At 41.3% G+C, this 21716-nt stretch overlaps 3 protein-coding genes across 3 annotated transcripts in view; all 3 read right to left on the bottom strand.

Annotated features, from left to right (window-relative positions):
• Positions 1–21716, bottom strand: part of rps8a (ribosomal protein S8a) — an 85044-nt gene that overhangs the window by 29487 nt on the left and 33841 nt on the right. The gene's annotated exons all lie outside the window — the stretch shown is intronic.
• On the bottom strand, positions 1635–6858 carry LOC142398720 (uncharacterized). The gene is made up of 3 exons (XM_075482845.1): positions 6675–6858; positions 2955–3127; positions 1635–2866 (listed from the first exon to the last, which is right to left on the bottom strand). The coding sequence occupies exon 3, from the start codon at positions 2862–2864 to the stop codon at positions 1641–1643; it is 1224 nt and encodes a 407-aa protein (XP_075338960.1). The 5' UTR covers positions 2865–2866; positions 2955–3127; positions 6675–6858; the 3' UTR covers positions 1635–1640.
• glis1a (GLIS family zinc finger 1a) overlaps positions 9703–21716 on the bottom strand; it is a 47488-nt gene continuing 35474 nt past the window's right edge. The window contains exons 5-9 of the mRNA XM_075482849.1: positions 19300–19426; positions 17740–17896; positions 11557–11693; positions 11365–11463; positions 9703–11212 (exon numbers count right to left, since the gene is read on the bottom strand). Of these exons, the coding sequence (XP_075338964.1) occupies positions 11070–11212; positions 11365–11463; positions 11557–11693; positions 17740–17896; positions 19300–19426 (663 nt within the window). The 3' untranslated portion in view covers positions 9703–11069. The remainder of the gene's footprint in view (positions 11213–11364; positions 11464–11556; positions 11694–17739; positions 17897–19299; positions 19427–21716) is intronic.

The following is a 21716-nucleotide window of genomic DNA, read 5'->3' as shown; positions in this document are numbered from 1 at the left end:
GTTAATTGCAGCTTTTAGATGTTATTACTTATATACTTCAGTGTCTAAACATCTGATGCTTAGAGTTTTACAACCTCCACACAGTGCACTAAAAGGCCTTCAAATGTCAAACTCTCCGCCTGTAGTTACTGCTTTTTGTCTTTGTAAGGCAGTATTGTGACCATGTTGGGACTGGTGCCAACAGTTTAGCCTTTAGCTCACCAGCTGCAGTGGTATTCCAACCAGCCCTGAGAGCAGTCACGTGGTCACCAAAGCCCTAACATCCGTTTAAAGAGGAGGCACCGGCATGAATTCATATTTCTGATTTCAGGCCTTAAAGTAGAACATCTGTACACAAGCATATTAAAAGACAGTTTAGAAGATTATAAAACAGTCTAAGACTAAGAGGCAGATTAAAGAAAAAAAAGTCAACCTTTTCCTCATGCTTCCAGTGTATGTGTTAAGCTAGGCAAACTTAAGTATGCTTGTAACAGCAAGTAAGCATCAGTGATGTTAAATGTATAAAAAAGAAATCTTTGTGTTACTTTTTCAACCACTGTGGCTGATAGGAGTAAAGTTCTGTAGTGTTTCAGCATTTTATTGTCGCTGGTACACAAAGTTAAAGCCTCGCTTTTTGATGCCGATCTACTTCTATAGTATGTCTAAGTCATGGGAGGAAGGACGTGTCATTGATTACATTTGGTTTTTAGGACAAATATTCACCCAGTATTCTTTGTATGGATTTGCACAACATTATTTAAAAAAAAAATTATGTATTTTTCAGGGTTCCACAATGTTTTAAAAAGAGAAATGCAGTCTTGTTTAGTTTAGGACTGACATACATCAAGTTTTCCAGCATCCCACGATTATTGAGTGTGTTCCAGACATCTTTATAATGATGACTGTTAAAGTTTAAATCATCACTGCATTGTGTGTGCGCTGGAATTCACTTAAATTGGCATTAGTGCTAACAAACTTATGGCTTGTTGTGAAACTGTGCAGCAGAGTAACTATTTGAACAACACCTATAATTCTCTCTTTTTCAAACAGATTCTAAAAGTAGTTAGATTGTGTGAGCAGTGTGTAAAAAAGCAGCCGTAGCACACTGTTGATTTTTCTATTTGTGGTCACACAATATGGACCCATGATGCACTTCACCATGATGTGAGTTGCCAAAGCTTATAAACATAAAGGCAACAGATTTTGCATCAAATTTTCTTGAATGAAACAATAGCAAAGCTCTCCAAAATGCTGAACTACTCCTTTAAAATGGTGTCATGAGGGGGTGGTCGGTGGTGTGGTGGGTACAGCAGACGCCCCATGTGCAGAGGCTGCGGTCCTCGCTGCGGCTGGCCCCGGTTCGGGTCCCGAGTCGGTCGGCCCTTTGCTGCGTGTCGTTCCCCCTCTCTCTGCCCCCTGCTTCCTGTCTATCTTAATCACATTTTAACTACTGATTCTATCTATTGTTCTTATTTCTTTCTTTTTTGTTTAAAATTTAAATCGTGCTTTTTATTTTTCTACTGTTTTAATGTATCTGTAAAGCACTTTGAATCGCCTTGTAGTTGAATTGTGCTGTACAAATAAACTTGCCTTGCCTTGTCTCTCTGCAGCTGTCCTGTCCATTAAAGGCATAAAAGCCCCCCCCAAAAAAAAAAATGGTGTCATGAGAGCTCAACATTCTCATACTCGCCGTGGTCCGAGTCTTCCAGCTCAATGCCCGGCACCAGACTGTAGTACTCCGTGGACTGAGTCATGTAAGCTTTCTCCCTGTCAGCGGAGTCTTTCATCACTTCTGTCACACTGACTGTGTCCAGCTCTGTCCTGCTGGCCCCGTCAGGCTCCTGGGAGCCCTGCCTCCACTCTGCGGAGCTCGAGCAGTACGAGGAGACCGGGGGAAGAGACTCCACTGAGCCCAGCTTGATCTCCACCTCTTCGTAGATGTCCCTGGTGCTGCCCAGGAGTGCGGACGCCGGGCGAAGCAGCAGCTTGTTCTTCAGGATCCCCTCTTGGCCACAGTCTCCAGCTTTAGCCTGCTCAGCAGCTGAAGGCTGCTGCTTGCTGTGATGTTTCTGACCATTGGTGCTGGAAGCCCTCTTCTTTGAGGCACTGAACGCAGGGGTTTCTTTCTTCCTCCTCTTCCTCCCGCAGCACCAGCAGAGCAGCAAGGCAGAGAGCACAAGGAGGGGGAGCGTGATGATGAGCGCTGTGATGCCAGCTGGGCGACACACGTCATTAATGCTCACCGACCACACGGTCCTGCCGGCGAGGTGGCGAGGAGAGAAGCAGGTCAGGTTCCCCACAAGATCCTGCAGTTTGGTGGTCCTATTAGCCCGCCTGCCAGCATCCAGGCCTTCCAATAACAAACAGGAGCAGTCCCAGAGGTTTCCATCCAGCTTCAGCCTTTGAAGACTGGCCACCTGCAGTAAAGCAGCAGGAAGGAAGCGTAGCTGGTTCCCCTGCAGATTGAGCCTCTGGAGGTTGTCAGAGCCCTGAAGGAAGCCCTCAGGAAGCTCCTGGAGAAGGTTCTCACTCAGGTTCACCTCAGTCAGACTGAGCTGGCCAGCAAGAAACTGCCTTGGCAACACTGTCAGTCTGTTACGATTCAAGTAAACCTTCTGCAATGCGGAGGCCTCTTTTCCATTAAAATCAATAAAACTGATATTACAGTTGGAGAGATCCAGGGTCTCTATGTTTGTCTCATTGGTGAGAACAGACCAGTGCACATGGCTGACAGCAGACCCAGAGTAGTTCAAGCAACACACTTCAGCAGGAACCTCGGAGGGAAACTGAGACAGAATGGTGGCTGCTGGACAAACACATCCATCAACAAGCACTGTCTTCTCCAGCAATGTAAAAATGATCAGAAAAGCCCGCTGGAAAACCATTTCTGAAACAGAAAAGACAGGAAGAAATAAACAAGGAACTTCATCTCACACATCACTGCAGCATTGGTCTCTGCCTCCTCCTCGCCCTACCTGCTTCCTGGTCTCGCTGTCAGAGCTGGCGGTGAGCCACTTTATGTAGGCTAACAGAGATGTAAACGTGCTTGTAAACTCAGCAGCTTCTCTGAGGACTCCAGGTTGCTGTGAGGATCGTAAAAGTTGGCATGGTGACACAGATCACTGGGGAGCAGAAGTCCAGTGTTTGGCTGTGGGAGAGGGAACAGATGCTACTATGAATCTCACATGAAGGTGATGCTGTTTATTAGCAGGCGGGAGTTCAACAAGCATTAGCGTAAGGTACACCTGGATCCTGATTCAGCTGGCTATCTGGAAATGGTTAACCTATGTCACGAATGCATTTTGATATGAGAGAAACATGAACCAACCTTTTGCTTAGCTTTATCAGCAAACAATAAACGTGCAACATGTGCGCATTTTTTAGCTGATAACAAAATAACATTAAAGCAAATGACAATGATGGTACCTGAATCATTGTGTTTAATTTAATTTTACTATCCATTCATCATTACTTAAAGTTTAGGTTTATTTCCTGTTGTGAGTCTGGTTGGGAGATCGTGACACGACAACATGTGGGAAACACTGCTCCTTTGAAGGCACAAAGAAACTGATTGCTGGTCCCCTCCTAAAAAGCCTACTGTATGTAAAGTGGCGCTGCCTGAACATAATTGTCGCACATGTGGTCGACATAAACGAGGCCCATCTTTCCCAAATGACTCACATGTGAAGCAGACAAGAGGAGAAAGACTCGGGAGAGACTGCGTTTGCTTCAACCGATCCTTACACTGTCTCTGCTATTTACCAAGCTTTGACCACCATGATGGTGTCTCACATCTGGATAAATGTCTTTGTTGTGAACAAGTTTCTCACATTGAATGGAAGACGACAGAAGCCAGTAGAAGTTGAACTACACCATAATTTACTCCAGTTATAAAGAAAGCTGTATCATCACCTTCAGCCCCTTCGTCCTTTTGATGGCACATTCATGCGTATGGCTGTATGAGATTTACTTTTACTACAGTGGTATTAATCCCCCAACTGTAGGGGGAGCCAAAGGGTACCCAATTTGCCAAATTCACTAATTAAAATGCCATGGGAAGGAGCCTTAGCACCTCCAGGAAACACTGGAGCATTTATGTTGAAAAGAAAGAAAGAAGAAGATCCAGCCTACAATTATTGTGCAAAACTGAGTATTCTGTAACTTTTTGGGCATCTAGTCCTCACTGTTGGTGTATTGTGTCCGGAACGACGACATATTTATAATAACATTAACAGAGGATGTTGTTTGATTTTATACATGCTCACATAAAGTTTCAACATGTACTTCGAGGTTAACTTCAAAGTTAAATGCAAAGGATGGAAACTGTGAGGTGAAGAACTATCTTTCAAACTCAGCAGTGCTTTGGAACAAAGGCAGGAAGTGAGCTGCTATCTGCCGCTTGTGGAGGTGATCTAATATATCCAGAATGTGTATAAGGGAGGATGAAATATGGATGGTATGAAGAACGCAGAATCCAAACACAGAAGCCTACTTTTAGAGACTGCCACAACTCTGCAGCTCAAACCAATTCTGCAGATACTTGATGTTGGATTATTATGTCTTTGCATTTATAACACATGAACTTAAATCCTAATCTTGTATAATAGTTGTTTTTAAAGAAATGTGACCAAGATAATTTTTGAGTGCCACATTTTAAAATAGATTGTTTAAAAGAAAAAACATTTGGCTTGTCTCTCGCTGCAGTCTCCTGTTAATAATTTGCCAGCTGATACATCTGCAATAATCTAGTGATTTATTGGTCCAGCTCTTGCTGACATAATGGATGTACTGGTTGACATGACAAACATGTGATCCAGCAGACAAGGAGTCATAAATCTGGACAAATGGAGCGGCCAACAGCCTCTTCTGCAGGCCTGAAACCAAAAGAAAGAGCTGAAAGACACTAAAACTGACGGGACCTGCAGAGTTAGGCGAGAACTCTCAATGCGTTTCTAACTTAAAGCGATTACTTTCACAGTCAAGCAGCTGTGTGGTCCATTTAAGTCCTAAACATTAAAGTTTCTGGTTTTAAACTTCATATAGAGCTACACAACAGATTCACGCGTCTTTTTTTTTAATTTGTGCAGCAAAAAAAGCAAACAAACAACATAACATCAACTGTTCTTGCTTTGAAGGTCATTTTCAGTTAGTTTCAGCACCTTGAAGGGATTTCCCACCAGCAGAAACTGCATTTTGTTCCACGCTCGAAACAAGTTGGTTGTTTGTTTTCACAGGTTTAGCACACTCCCTCTCATTATCCCAGTGTCATCATGTCTCCTGTTTGGGTCTGCCTGTCATCTGCTTCTTACTGTTCAACGTTTCAACTTCCAAACTGAAACTGACTATCATAAATAAGAGCCAAACTAGTTATGTGTTAAGATGAAATAAAACTTCCCATATATCTTTGGTCTTTGTTATGACTGAAGATAGTTCTTTACCACTTTGGCTTTATGTTTAGGTTTACTGCAGAATAAATGTGGGGCCATAAGATTCATCCCTGGTTTAATCCACACATCTGAAGAGCCTAAAACCTTTGCTCGTGAATGGAGTGCATGCAGAGCTCAGATCTATGCATTTCTTGTTTAGTAATCTCGACTTCCTGAGGATTTTATCATGTGAATTTAGCCCCTGTTGTGCTCTATGTTTATTTATAGTGTGCTGCATTTGGTGTCCTTTAACTCTGTAATTATTTGCATGCTGTGCGGCCCTGTGGAAGGCTTTTGTTCGAACTGATAGCTATCAACAGACAGATACATTCAAAGCTCCATCAGTCTCAAGAAGGAACAGGAAAGTTGGTGAGTTTGTGTGGTTACATATGGGTATAAATTTGCCTAGATTTGGATGCTTTGATTCAAATGTTCACACCTACAAATGAGCAAAGTTTAAAGACTTTTTGTCAGAGGTGCTAAGTCCACGCAGTCAGGCGTTAGATCCTGAGGAATCATCTCTTTTTGATAACAGGAGAGGGGTGAAGGGTAAAGTGAAAAGAGACCTGTGTGAGGTTTCTGTCGATTTATGTCAAACACAGACAGCTGAGCTGGTCTTTGGACTGTAACACAGCATACGAGCACAATACACCGATTGACCTTCTAAGAGCTGTAGAGTGAGAGTGAGGGCCTGTCATCCAAACAGAGGATTTAAATCTGGAGAACATAGATGATCTCACTCCCTAACAATGTGAGCAGCTACTTCCTCTCTGCCAGCAGAGCCTCCTCTGAAATAATGGTTTCGTGAATCCTTTTATAAGGATAACTGAGTCAAATCTGGTACTAATTCTGGGAATTTGGGAGACTCTGTTCCCAAAAGATTTAATTTTAAACCCAGGTGCTGTTCATTATACTAACCGAACACACAAAAAAAAAAAAAATATGCAGGGAGGGCTGAATGAGTCCATTAAGATGTTAAATGTGTGGTAAAAAAAATGTCCTTATCAAGGTAGAGTTGACCTGGGGATACATGAACCCATGAGCTCCAGTACTTCCAAAATCTGGTTGTACCGCTGCACAAAACACAAAACACATCCTGACAGAATCAATTCCTGCGCCTGGGTTATTCTTACTGTAAAATGTGCCTAATGTCAACAGTTTATGACCACAACAGAGACTTGACAAGTAAAAAAGATCAGGAAAACTACTTCAGTCACGTCTACACATCTGTTTTAGGGTAGTAGCAGCCCAGAAGTAAACAGTACTTACCTGTTGCGTCCATGTCTGCACCCACGGGCTTTCTGGAACTCTGATGGATGGTTCAAACATCACGCCTGTCTCCTCTCTGCATCCCATTACCCGGCCCGGCTGAAGCTCTCCTCCTCCGGATCTGAGGGTGTGTCTCCTCCGTGCGGAATGTGGAAATACAGCCTCCAGTTTGTCTGCGGGTTCTTGTTGATTAAGTTAATCCTTACTCAATGTTCACTTACAGAATGTTTATTTTGGGGTTTATCTTATTAAAGACGATAGATTTTGTCCTCGCAGGGCAAAGTCGAAGCGAGCAGCTGCAGCTGTGCGGTGACAGAGCGCCGCCTGGTGGCTGAACAGACTTTTGTGATCCAGCTTCACGGGTTCAATTCCGATTTTGAAGTTAAATCAACAACAAGTTTAATTACAGTGCTGAAAGTCAAACATGAGATATAAGGCTGATGGATAAAACTGATTAAGTATTTAATGAACTCTACAAAGTCAGAGGCCATGGGTTGGAGAAGGGGAAGATAACGATTTAATTTAAAAAAAGAATGATAAAGTACAAAAAGTGATTAAAACATGGTTTAGTACCTCAATGATGTTTAGATATCATCACAAATTGGAGCTCAGATTCATTCACTGTAACACAAATGCAGGTACCGGGCTGTACCACGTGTGGGTAAAGTTGAGTTCTACACGAACACAACAGAAGGCCAAAGGGATTGTCTCCAGCCCACTTCTATCCTCTTCAAGTCTTCATGGAAGTGTTTCTGTCTGTCGTAGGCAACACAAGGAGATGGTTCAGACGCTTTTAATGCTGGCTGGGAATGCCATCATAAAATCTCTGATCTATGAGGTTCTGATTTAGGAAAAAAAACAGGACATTGACCTACTCTTCATTTCTTCTGTTGACCCTACTCCCCTATTTGAGTACTGGCAGGTAACATGGGCGCCTCTTTTCTTTTGCAGATTGATTCAACTCAGGTTTAAGGGCTGGATAGACACTAAATGCCAACTTAAAGGGCTAAAAGGAGGAATTGTGTTGGGACACTAGAGGAAAGTATAATCTTTTCTTCAGAAAAAGAAGGAACCATTGGACTCTTAAATACTGGATAACATCTTTGGACAAGTAGAGAAATGAGGATGATGAGTATGAATCAGAATCTGTTTTTCTTGTATATTTACCTGTGGACCTCCTCTGTAACATCCTGTTCCACATATGAGTAAAGTTTGTTTTGTTTGCTTCTTCTTTCCCCCCCACTGGTTTAAGGTTAAAGTGTGGGTTACAAATGGTGCGGCAGCTCTTGGTCGGCCTCTGGACCAGTTGGGTTTTCTCCAAGATCTCCAGTTTCTCTTCACAAAAGGTCAGTTGGTTGATTGATGATTATGAACTGGTGTGAGCACTCACAGATCTGCAGTTCTCTTCCTCATTTAATATGTGCGGCTCCCTCCATGTCACGGAAGGCTACTTCTTCCTACTCAGGGTGGAGTTGAGTCAGTGTTGGTGTTCATTTCCGGGCGTGAACGTTCCCGCTACCATGTGTCCCTGTGTGTTTCATACCCTGCTGTATTGCTCCAGTACTTAAAAATCCTTTAAAATATCACCTGTGTTCTCCAAAATAGTACATGTAAAAGTTTTTGCTCTTTTAAAAAATTAAAAATTCACTCCTTAAGTGAATTGGGATCTATGGCTATATTAATCTGGCCTGTCCACATCTCTGCCCACCACTGACTGTTTAAGTTGTGCTCTGTTCAAAACTTCTAATATCAGGATAATTCGTTCGTCAGCCTGTTGCCGGCTCCCTGCTGGACCTTATTTTAAATCTCTTCTCCACTTTGCCTGCACTAGCTTCTCATTTCCTTGACAGCACACAGTTAAGCTTAGTTCTTCCAGTCTGATATAGAGCATGGGTGCTGTCTGACCCCTCCTGTGTGAGAAGCTGGTGGAGCTGAAGCAGAAATCCTCAGCCATGGAATTGATTTGGCCCATGATTTGTCTCATAACACATAGAAAACATCTTATTGAGATGTTTTAACAATGTTAAAATCTTGATTTGCATCAGGTTGACTTTAAATCATCCACTGTGAAAGGCTGGAATGAGTTTTGCCTCCCCTGAAAAGCAGTCCAGAGATACTGGACAGCCTTCTTCTGACAGGACTTCTGCTGATTGGAGACATGCTTATTTAATCTGTCCACCTATGTCTGTATTTGTTCAGATGATCTTGCCTCAGATCCAACAAATGTGTTCTCGAGCATCCCGCACCACCCCATAAAACCTTTGAATCTATCCCTAAGTTGACTCTGAGAGTCTTTTTTGCTTAGAATAACACTCATTTAAAGTATTTCTGGCAATCGCTTCAGGCTGATTTATGTGTGCAAGCCTCCGATGAGTCGAACAAATCCACATCCGAATGCTGCTTCAGTGGAAATACACAGCTCATGGAAGTCTGACTTTTTAAAAAAAAGAGTTAACATCAGTGCCTATAATCTGCTTTTGATTTGCTTTTTGAAATAATGAAACATTTCCTTTATTCATTATGCAAAACTTCATCTTGTGTTGTGATTGTTTATAAATCTTAACACAAATCATAATTTCCAGTTTACATGGAAATGTTTCTTTTTTTCAACATGCTCTCTTTGGGTACCCACCGTTTACTGTCAGATACTGTATTGATAGCAGCCTTTAAGAGTCTGTTAAGTACTTAATTGTGAAACTATAACGTTAAAAATATCTTAAAAGTCAAAGAAAGAAATGCCAACTGTCTTTGGCCAAATGGTGCTCAACTGTGATTCAGGTTTTAAACATTTGACCACTAGGGGGCAGCATTACCTCACAAGTTAATTTCTATCTTCACTATTATTTCACAACATAGGTGGAAATACTTTATGACAAATAATTGGGATAAAGGTCATTTAACTGTTTCGATTATATTTTATACAAGCTCCATTAATCTGAATATTTAGATATGAAAGACTGAAACAGGGTGATGTAATGAATTACTAATTAGCCTGACTGAAAATAATTTGGAAACTAGTCACAAAATATTAAAAATGTAAAATACAAATTTTTATTTAGATATAAAAGACTGATGTATGTTTATACAGTCTATACACTGTTCAGGAACAACAAGAAATCTCTGAACTGCTACAAAATCAGTGTAAACATGGTCTGTTTAGTCATTTTCCTAAAGTCTTCATGATGACAGAAAAGGTGCAGAGAAGTTATTGTAAACGGCACACGTATCGTTCTCACTGACAGAAACTGTACAACAAACTTGTAAAGGTAGCGAGCTGAAGCGACAACACATATACAAGATAAAGAAAAAGGGTATTTTGCTGTTTTTTAAGTAAATGTACTTTAGTGCAGCTCTTTTGCTCTGTACCATAATTTACACTAGGGAGCAGCACTGTTTCAGTTTACTTCTGCAAATTTCTACTACAAAAACAAGTTGGTGGTTGCTCAATGACACTTTAGTGCAATTTAAATACAATACAAGACAGCTTGGCAGCTAATAAACTTACTCACTTTACTTAACAGGAACAGTTCATCATCCTCAGAAACATGTTCTTGTCTTTCTTGGTGTTCATAAGAGAGCTGAAGTTGGTTAGTTTTGCATGAAGTCTGGAAACCGGTCCCTCGTTCAGGTTCCTGAATGTTGCACTTTTGGCAATATTGTCGATTGTTACACTGCACCAACCAAGAAGCAAAACTTGGTCAGCTTGGAAGTGTCATTTAGCCTCTCATGACACATTTGGCCAACCTGGAACTGAGGATTTTTCCCATAATGTCAAACTAAGCCTCAAACTTTGCATTATAACATCGTGGATTTTGATAATTTTGGCTCATGGCACCTTAAAATGAAGTGACTTACACCTACTTGTCACATCATGCGTGTTTCTGTAACTTGGTCTGTGTCTAATCCTTCACAGATTGTCTTATCTAATTGTTTTTGGGGCCCAAATTGCTTTTCTGCTTTGTTTTTTTGTGTCTGGCGACATACTTATTTAGCCCAGGCTGGGAAACCCTGTGTTATACTGCAAATTGTTGTGTTGTAGAGGCAGACATATCATCCATGGTTCAGTCGGACATTGCTGAGAGAGACTGAGAGAAAAATATAAAGTTTATAGCTCATTCTATCCAGATCACAATGCTGTGGTCATCTCTGAATATGAAATTCACTGCTATTTACATCCATATTGCAGACAGACTTTGGTCATTCATATTTGCCAGTTTGCACAGTTTCTTATCCTCCAGTTATTTTTGCATCTGCTAAAAAGAACAATGATAATAAAATCCTCCTGGAACACGCAGTACATGTGGTGATGGATTTGATTGGCTGTCTCCTTCGTGCTGCACTTTGGTCTGTTTCTATGGAAGTGCTTTAGTTTTTTTTTTTGCTTCAGGCTTCTGATCACGAGTCCAGGTAGATGGAGTAGATCTGACTCAGACAGCGGTCGACACCTCCTGCCTGGAAGAGGAAGCTGTCGTCTGGGCAGGCAGACATGGAGTAACCGCCCCCCGCCTGGCCCTGCAGGTCCTGCAGCAAGTCGAACCCTGAGAGGAGAAGAACAGGACACTCAGTCATTCGTTTTGTCTCACAGACGGATTGTTGTACCAGAAAGATAAAACAGTTGGCTTTTAATTTCCCAAAGGGGGCTAAGCAATTATTCAACCACCCAGAGTCACTCTTACTATTGCTCTCCTACCTGCAGCGTGGGAGGTGGACGGGTTTGTGAAGTAACTGGCAGGTTCGTAGCCTCCATCGCTGACTGGAGGAACCACCTTTCCCTCTCCATACAGACAGTCTTGGAGAGCCACACAGGAAACAATGACACATGAAAACATTAAAAACAGGCAGGACATGTCACGCTGACTGTGGTTGAGCTAACTGTTGGTACCTTGCTGCTGCTGGGAGAACACCGGCTGTTGGTGGTTGTAAGTTTTCTGGAAGGCCTGAAGCTGGACGTCGCCTCTGTCTGAGGAGGAGCTCACCGGGCTGACATCAGCCGACTCAAACAGGGATGCTGCTCTGTGCCTACACAGACATTATCATTATAATACTTTATGTTTTCAGTGGCCAAACATACATATCTAATGCAGCTGAAAAGTAAATCTTACAGCATGTTACTGGACTGGATGCCTGTAACTTTTCCTACATCTATTTGTTTCAGAAGTCTTTATTTTTCCAGACAAAAAAATGTACGACTTTTTCTGAAATTTCCGACCTAATATGACATCTGAGTTTGGGGTTATATACTAGAACTGATGATAACCATGATTATTAAAAAAATTATAAATCGATACTGTGTTAATAATAGACATGATAATCCAATTCAGGGTCGCATGGAGGCTGGAGCCACACAACAATGCACACTCACACCTAGGGACAATTTAGAATCATCAATTATCCTCATAATTTCGGACGGTGGGAGGAAGCCAGAGTACCCAGAAAGAACCCACGCAAACATGGGGAGAACCTGCAAACTCCACACAGAAAAGCCTCGGCCAGGATTGAACCAGGAACCTTCTTGCTGTGAGGCATAAGTGCTAAGACTATGCAGCCCAAGATGCATCTTTCAGGACTAATGTAATCGCTCCACCGAATGCAAGATCTGCATATTGTTTATAAAAACAAGCTAGCTGATATATTGTACAGAAATCTGATCATCTTTATCTCTTTCAAAGATTAAAACAAAAAAACAAAAGATAAAAGGTTCTATGAGCTGATTTTTATCTGTACTTTTCCACCATGAACCCCATAAATAAAGTTATTCAGCTGAAAAACATTATTCACAGGACCGAGTCCTTCGTACTGAGACCAAATCACAACCTGCTACTTTGTAGTGGCGACCGGTAGCTGACTTAGTGGATGCTGTAAATGTCATATTGACATCCCGGGAATGTCCCTTGTTTGCTGGGAGTGGTCTGAGGCTCCATTCACCCCTCCAATGTGATGTTTGTCATTTTTGTTGAGCATTTCAGAAAATTCAGTGACATCATGTTGCTCTGTGGAGTTATTTTTGTGCCCAGCAGCATGAAAAACATTAAAAGTTGTGTCATCGGCCATGAATCTGTGGTAAGACGCAACCAACTCCATTTTCTTCCTTTCCGGCTCATAAAAAAAGCACATTACGGTCTCTTAAGCATCATTAAGCTTAAGAAAGGAAATATTGACAGTGATCAAATTATTCCATGACCAGACCAAATGTTAATGCAGATAACCTTTAACCGGCCACTTTTCTAACACATGTAAATTCTTCTCATCTACAAACAGCAGAGATTTTTTTTTTTAAAGAAGCGTTTCCACCTCAGGGGGTGTAATTTAAACGGGTTTTGTGCAGAGCTGTATCCGTTGCTACGGTGCAGGAATGTGCTGACTGTGCACAAACACTCTGACTTAACATGGAAACAAATGAGTCAGTGTAGCCAAGTCGACGAGAAGAAAGGAAGGCGGCCGAATCTCTCTGAGGAGATATGCAGCTGAAAACCCCCAGTAAGGTATTTGAGCCCCCCTCCCCCCCTCGGCCGTCTTCTTCCTTCAAAGAGCTCTCTCTCTCTCAGCATTTCATGTGACCTGGAGCTCTCCTGGATGATGTACTGTAAGCATATTGGTCCAGAGAGATTCAAGCAGCCTTGGTTTCTGTTAGAGTGGGTTTCATAAACAATCCAGACCTAGTAAGAGATACCGATGGTTGCTGGCCCTGTGCAGTTTATAAATGCATCTGACCAGCTATAAAGAAAGGAAATATTTGGAGATTTCTTTACATATCCATCATTTATCATCCCCTGGTCTCTTTATTACCCATTTCCCATGTCAAATGCTATTACATTTAATTTAACAGTCTCTGCTTTCAACGGAGAAATACAATAAAAGCCAAAATCAATCAGAAGGGCTTTTTGAAACCCAAACTGATATAGCTTACAGATGGCTGTGGCTTCTCGTGGTAATAAAGACCAGGCTTTGCATAGGATTATGTAAACAAAGTGGGCTTTGATATAGTGCGACTGTTGACTGTGCTGCTGTGACTGCGAGTCTTAAGAATTCAGTGCATCTCTGGATTCCCCTCAGTGGCCCCTGAAACATCAGCACTGACCTTAGCTATAAACATTCTTGTAATGTTGCAACAACGTACCTGAGATGTCTGAGTCGTGGAGGGTCAGTCTGTCGCTTTATGGACGCTATCTATGCCCAAACTGCTCAGATGCGTAAGCTTAACAGAGCATGAGCCAACGCCTGAGGGAGCAGCTGTCAGCACACTCTCAGGAAACTGTTTCTCTGATCATATGTTACCAACCCTCATACTCACTTTTTCCCTTCTAACTAACTACAGCCAGCTGTCTTCCTTGCTGTTTATCAGGAATGAGAAGAATTCGGCCTCCAGAATTTAAGATTCATGGCAGTTGTGCCACGAGTGTGTCAAACAGAGTCGACATGATGGCAGCGCTTTCATTAAAGTACGTGGAGAAAAATGTGCAGACATGTCAAATACTTCTGTTCAACCATCTATTTGGGTCGAGTGTCACGCTGTAAAGTACTCTTTCTCTCCTTCAAAATGTATAACAGTGTTTTTTGTGTGAGCCATCCCGGTTAGTGTGCCTGTATCCGATAGACATGCTGCTCTGAAAAGCCAAGCCAGCTCCATCCAACCCTCCATTGCCACCGCAAAATACACAAACACCGTACATCACAAATACTTGCTGATGGACACAGCTCAGTGGTGCTGCTGAATCCTTCAAGTATAAAAGGAGGTCGAGATGGTTCATTCCAGCCAGAGTAAACACTCGCCTGGCTATGAAGCCAGAGAATGATGCAGGCTAAGCCGTCAAGCAAAGATAATTTGCTTTCACGTGTTTAACGTCTCGCTAAGTTATTTGGGGGAAAAACAAGTGCTTGTCTGGTATTAGCTTTGGCAGGTTGTCATGTACTGTGGGCACCAGTGGGATTCAATGACATCCTCGGCCTCTAAGAAGAGACGTCAGTGGAGAGACTGTGCATCGCTTCATGGAAGCTTTGGCTGCATGCTTTCAGGCCGAGAGATGCTGCATTAAAGGGCCTGTATTAGTCTCACATAAGTATATGTAGCGGTGCGTCAAGTTTTAACCCAAAACGCAGGCCAGATAATACCCCTGTTTTTTAGCCCTGTTATAAACAGGCTGTTTCGGTGTTTGAAGATTCAATTTAAATGAGACGCAGCCGTATTTTTCAGGACGAGCACCGTCTTTCCCTTTCAGACCCAACAGTTCGAAGGGGCTCTCTGTGGTTCTCTGTGTGGCAGTGTGGAGCGCCTCGAAGGAAAACACACATTCAAGGGCTTCATACTTTAGATAGAAACACTCAAATGGTGGTAGGTCGGTCAAAATCCCATTTTAATTCCTCTGTTGCATATAGTCTAAATAAACCCAGAGTTTTACTGTCCACAAACGGACGAATGTAAAAGGTGTGTTTACCCACTTGTACCCAATGTAGTGATGTTAGAATCAGGTGTTACTGTCAAATGGCCACACGTCCCTTATCTGTTGTTTTTCTCTTGAGCAGCATGTGACATGAGTGGGACTGAATATATAAATATAAAAAAAAGATAACCATATCCATGCATTTTTTTCATATATTTTTTAACATGTAGACAAAACCATGTACATAAATTCTGTTCTTATCCAAGCACTTTTAACTCCTGACCCTTAGCATTTGTGGGTAAGAGCAAAATATAAAGTATGGAGCCACCACCGGTCAAAAAGCAGTGCACTGGCAGGGTGAGTCACGAGTAACCTCTTCAACAATGTGTCACAAAGGGTCACAAAGGTCCATGGATTAGCACCTCCTGATACTCTCTTCTTCTTCCTCGTAAACATTTATGTCCTAATTATATTTTACAAATTTAAACAAATCTATAATAGGTGAAAAAAATCTGGTGAGGGTGTCAGGATTGGGTATAATAGTTGATAAAGTGGGGTTTGCACATTTCCAATAGAACACCATCATTAATCCGTCTAAACTTTATTCTGTAACTTAGCCTGAACTCTGACCTGAAGCCAGAACACTGATACATAAGAGTCAAGTTTGTTCAGATGATTATTCATGCTTCTGAATTGTAAAACTTCTTGAGATCTGAGTGACAACAGGGACTGTCATTAATTCAGGAACCTACTACAGCAGTTAGGGTCAACTTATAATTATTATGAAACATATCAAAATAGGATTGGAAATCCATTATAAATCAAAAGCATTTCCTCGGATGCATTAAGTTGAATCTTTCCGATGCACCTTTAGCACCGTCAAACTAAACAAAAACATTGCACATGTTAGATGTGAGCTCCAATCAGGTTTCAAGCGTCACACCCCTGTTTCACTACACGTCTCATACTAAGAACATCCTGGTTCCATTCAGGATGTCATCGACTATAAAGCCCTAAACTATGAGCATAAAGTCCCGTCTCATTTCTGAGTTGTTTTTGCTGTGCGTCTACAGAGCTGTAAGGTTGTAAAGTTTATGTACACTCTCTGAAATATTACTGATCAATGTTCTTTCAGGAGTTAATCATGAAGTTTGAGGAGCATTTGAAAAGCTCCACACACTCATCATGCGTAGGATAGAGTGAACAATATGATGAGCTCAAGTTAAGTACAAAGTACAGCTGATGAGGAAGAGATTTTGTTTCACTCAGGACTGTTCCACTTGTTCATGATGCAGGTACTGTTGAGTGAGCGCCTGCACAATTTTCATGCATTTGTAAACAGGATAAACAATAAGGTAATTATTTGAGTTATACTTGACTTCTCCTTGTTAGACATGTAATATTTATCGACATGTTTATTTATGTAGGAAATGTTCACTATTCAATTTCTTTGTTATCATTCCTGTTAAATGTTTGGGATAAATCTAATTAAATGTAGTAAAACGAGGAACCTGTTGAAAAGACCTTGAGGAAATACAGGAAAGGTTCATGCGGAACAATGTGCATTATGTGTGAAGATTTCATATCATTTACAAAAGCACAAAAACGTTAACTTGGCCTTTATGGACATTCTTTTATTGGATAGAGTGCCTTTGTTGTTACTGTTGTGCCAATAAAATTCAACAAAGATTTGACGCCACAATGTCCACAAACTGAAGCCCTGGAGGCTTTCAGCTGTATCTTTTTAGTCTCACTTCTACTTTTATTCTGGGCTAGACAAAATTTGTCTCAGTTTACAACCCACACAAGCTTTGTGGCCTCCAACTACCCAATCAGTGTGACCGCAAAGCCATAACTCCATCTCTGGTGATAATGTCTCTGGTTTATACAAGAATGTGTAAGCTCATATCGCTGTGCTGGTTCCCGAGCATGTTCTTTTCAGACATGAAAGAAAGCTTAGCAAAGTGACGTGAATCCTTTAGAGTCACAATAAAAGAGGATTTTATGGTTGCCACGCAATACAACACATGGAGGGACTGCTAAGCAAAGCTGAGCTTAAAAATGATACAGGCTGGATTGTGTGATAAACAGACAAATAAAGGGGTTAAATTCTTGAAGAGACTGCTCCAAAAGCAGATCCAGCGAGGAGCAGAAAACTGTGGTCAGTAAGTTTTCACTATTTTTATCTTTGGCAGAAAATAGCTCTGAATGAACTGCCAAAATGAAATCCCATTCAGCTCCACTGTATCACGTTGGCAGAAGATATTCCTGCAGCAGATAACTTGAAACCCTGCCAGACACCACAAGGAGTAAGTGGGAAAATATGTTTTTTTTTTTGTAATTTGGATGAACTGATGATTCAAGTTTGCCCCTGGGTACACAATTAAATATCATTAAAGTGCTCTGCCTCCCGAAGAGCAATATCAAGATATATGAAAGTGATAAAATATAGCAATATTTTTTGACATCTATTGCGTTTCATATCATGCAACATGGCCAAACCCTGGGGAGGACAAATAAACTCCTAAAACTTCTAGTTTAAGTACTGCTGTTGCTTTCCATCAGCAAACCACTTGTTTCAGTCAGTTGTAAATAATGAACAGTTACCAGGGGTGATTGTTTCCGACACGAATAAACACATAAATGGCTTTTCTCACAGACAAAACTTGCTCTGGTCTCACACTCACTGTTCTCGCATGCTGCCCGGGCTTGTTAATGAAGACAAAGGACTGTTGGCATCAAAGTTTCCCTCCAGGCCTGGATACCTGGAGCAGGTGTCTGCAGACGGAGGCAAAAACTCTGGATTCCCCCCGTTGTGGGTGGTGCTGCTGCTTGAGTACAAACCTGAAAAAGGAGCCACGGTGAGTGTCAGGGATTTTTCTAAACTGAATGTGTGAATATGCAGTTTATAGGTATTCAGTATAACTAGGGATAACTAGTTATTATTTTTGTGTTGGTTTTAAATTACTTCAAACTTGTCATGCAAATTAAAGTTGACGACAGCTGCTTTTCCACTTTTTCCAATTTGGTGATTTTGGAGCTTGATTTAGCTTCTTTTCAGACCCAAAAAAGCGACCTGCAGCACATGCACTGCCCTTCAGGAGCAAAGTATTATTGTTGGGGGAGAAAATATTCAGCATTTGTGAGCTGCTTGCACATGTGCAGTGTAATCCTTGTGGTATATCTGTTCTAAGTTTCTCAATGTACCTGTGAATACGGCTAAAATCACAGCATATCAGTTCTCTTTAACATTTGTGGGTGGTGGTTTTGTCAGATGATGCTCCAGAGCAGGAGTCTCGACATTAAACCACAGGTTAAGATGCTGTCTGAATCGGCTGTTTTTCAGTCTTGAAAAATAACAAAATTAGCTTCATTATTAAGAATTAGGCGATTACGGTGTCATACATCATCATAAAGTGAGGCTTAGCGACTTCTTTAACTAATCATTTAGCTTCTTTCCATTGGAAATAGTTGGCAACACTGCGCTGTTCCCTTCAAATTTTAAAAGCACCTGTTTAGCCTACATCAGCCAAGTGCTTCATACCATAAACCTTTTTTTTTTTTAATGTTCATTCAAAGCTGTAACTGTACGTCATCAACACTTTAGGTTCAGCTGATGAGTTACAATAAACCAAAACAACAAACATTTTAGTCAGAGAGAAGGTTTCAGGATAATAAAATTCATTCATTTTTGATAAGAGAAGAGTCCTCTCGGGATATTTTCTGAGTTAAACACTGACATGCTTGTTTCACCCTGAATAAACACAGCGCTTAGTTTGCCGTTTGAGGCTTTTCCCTCAAAGTCCTCTGGGTAAAGCTGCAAGTAGTCTGAAGTAATAGACATGGACAGTTCTCCTGGACGCTTTCTCCTCTGCTTTGCCAACTGAGCCTCAGTGTACCTGACAGCTTCTTGATCCTAGTTCAGCCATTGAAAAGAGGGAAAAAAAAGAGCTTGGCTGGAAAACCTGTGTTGGAGAAGCTGAAGGACGGGCGGAGTGAGGCCAACTTGCCCACAGTCAGTGCCCGGTAATTGGACAAGGTAAACACTGGCATGATGAGCTATCATAGAAGGAATGAAGGGGGAGGGGGGAGGAAAAGGAGCAAATGAGGCCATGGGAGGAAATGAAAGAGACAGCTTAAAGGCCCAGGTGTTTGGGCAGTTCCCCCTTTTCTTTGTGTTTACACATTTTCAGAGAGGTGTTGGGAGAGTAAACACAGACACTTGCTACTGTTTCATCTCCACATACCTGCAAAGTCATCTAAGGCCGGTAAAGGTGAGCTGTTTTCTTGGTGGGAAGATGCAGAGCTGTGGAGATGCTGCCCTGCCAGACAATCACTCAACACATCAGATTCCAGTACTGTATGGACTTTAACCTGCCAGTAAGACAAAATGCAGATGTTAGTGTTTTAGGATCCTGCATGTAGGGATGAAAATGATCATGTTAAAGCTGCAGCTTAGTTGTTTTCCAAATGCATTTTGTTGTTGGCCCGTGCGACTCCCATGGATCTAAATTTTAAAAGGACTGTTTTCTTATTTGATTACATACAGTAGATCAATTGAAAACACAGTGAGTTTTCTGCTGGCCTAATTCTTCAAATAAATGATGCTTTCACCAGATGCTGGGTTCTTGTTTCATCTTGGAGTCCAACTTCTCAAAGTACAAAATCCAGAAATGATGTTTGGCAATCTTATTCCAAAATGTTCAAACAAAGTTAAGGCAAGATAATTTACTTTATTTTCCACCATTAGCAGAGCATCCCCCAGGATTTTCCAAAACAATTTATTGTCAGATGAAGCTTGCAGAGAACACCCAGAGACCGCAAAAGAACTATGTACATATAATCAGCGAAAAATATTTCCCCAAATCTGTGTTTATGGAGATGCCAGCTTCAATAGCTGGGTAGCATGAGCTTTAAGAAATATCAGGAGATCAGAAAGGAAAATTTTCAATTTCTGTCTTTTTTAGCCCCAGAGCGTTTGTTGGCCACGTTACAACTTACAAGCACATGTTGTTCTATTTAAAAGAACAGCGCATTTGAATATACGCACACAGTTCAGTGTCAATCACGGTCCATAGACAACAAACAAGGCCCAGATAACGCAGAACAATAGGCTCCCTATTCTGACTTGCAGGCAATGGGTGTAATACTTTGTTTAGCTGTGTTTCATCCTAACGAATTCGCTCTTTCCTTCTCCTGCTTTACATATCCTCTCCTCAGAAACAGGACCTACAACCACAGACGTCTAAAGAGCCTTTTTTTTTATAGTGAAAGAAAGAACTCTTTTTGGAAGAGCATTATCTTCTTCAGCCTCGAGGTTTAAAGGGAACAAACTGTACAGTCATCTTTCTGGCCGAAAAAATAGATGTTGACGTTCATCAGACAAGAATGAGAAAATAAAATCAGTACAAAGTTCTGCTTTGCTTTTCTCTATTTCCATTAATATTGCTAATGTTCTGCTCGGGGTCAAGACCAGAACTAAAACAAAAAGCCCCATTCATTTACAAAACTACAATGCATAAAAAAAGCTTATTTCTATATATCAGATCTTATTTCAGAGCACTTTCACTGAATGTTTCTGCCGCTAAGATGGTTCAATAATAACACAACAAGTCAACATACAGATTGTTAATCGGTTCAAGCTGGTATTTTTCAGCTTGGGAAAGCACTGCTTTCAAATTTTTTTCAGAAACAACTATTAGGTACACAAAAATCTGCGTATTTATGCGGCGCTGCATGTCCTCCCCCACTCTCTCTGCCCCGTTCCTGTCCACCTACTTTCAAATAAAGGCCACGAGCACCCTGACAAAACCACACTGTGTACATTCATTACAACACACGGTACCAAAAAGAAAGCCGATGCAGAGGTGACTCAACCTATGCTTGTTAGGCGCAATCAACTCCTAATTAAAATGCAACAACTTCTCTCATGATAGTCCACATTTAAACCTGTATTTTCCAAAAATAAGATAAATGAGTTTTTAGGTTGCAATGATCAGATCCCTGATGTGACGTCAGATTTATGAGCCGTTTGCCAACCACAGAGCAGCGCTTGATGTGGACAAGGTAGTGCTTGTGTTAAATTTGTGTTTTTCACAGGTTTGCCTGTCACTCTTCAGGCAGGATGCCCTGCGGAGGGTACAGTGCTGTATGGATGGGACTTTTATTAAGGTAAAACTATGGTTTTAAAGTACCTGCAAAGTTTTATGTCTTTTTTACCAAAGTGTGAGCTAATTTTAGTCTTTGTAATCAGTGTCCTGGTGGTCCTTTTCCAAATAATTATTATTTTATTAAGTTAAAATATGGCCTAAGACCTGGGTGCTCATTCATCAGTGAACTAAAGTTGTATTCTTTTTTTTTTCTAAATTCTTTTTTTGGACTTTTTATGCCTTTAATGGACAGCACAGAGAGACAGGAAGCAGAGAGAGGGGGAATGACATGCAGCAAAGAGCCATCCGATATGGGACTTGAACCAGCTGTAGTGAGGAGGACTGTAGCCTCTGTACATGGTGCGCCTGCTCAACCCACTACGCCACCACCCCAAAAGTAGTATTGTAATAGCACTGATTAATTGGAGTTTTGCTCAATATGATTGGTTTAATCTATTAAGAAAATATATATCATTGTTTTAATCTATCTATTACAACAGCATGGCTTCATAGTA

This window comes from Odontesthes bonariensis, chromosome 14 (assembly GCF_027942865.1).
Source record: "Odontesthes bonariensis isolate fOdoBon6 chromosome 14, fOdoBon6.hap1, whole genome shotgun sequence".
NCBI classification, from domain to species: domain Eukaryota; kingdom Metazoa; phylum Chordata; class Actinopteri; order Atheriniformes; family Atherinopsidae; genus Odontesthes; species Odontesthes bonariensis.
Note: the sequence above shows the minus strand (reverse complement) of the source record. Positions and strands in the feature narration are given on the sequence as shown.

What these genes read in the sequence shown, in the direction of transcription:
- LOC142398720 (XM_075482845.1), bottom strand. Translation starts at nt 2,864, where the DNA reads ATGGTTTTCCAGCGGGCTTTTCTGATCATTTTTACATTGCTGGAGAAG.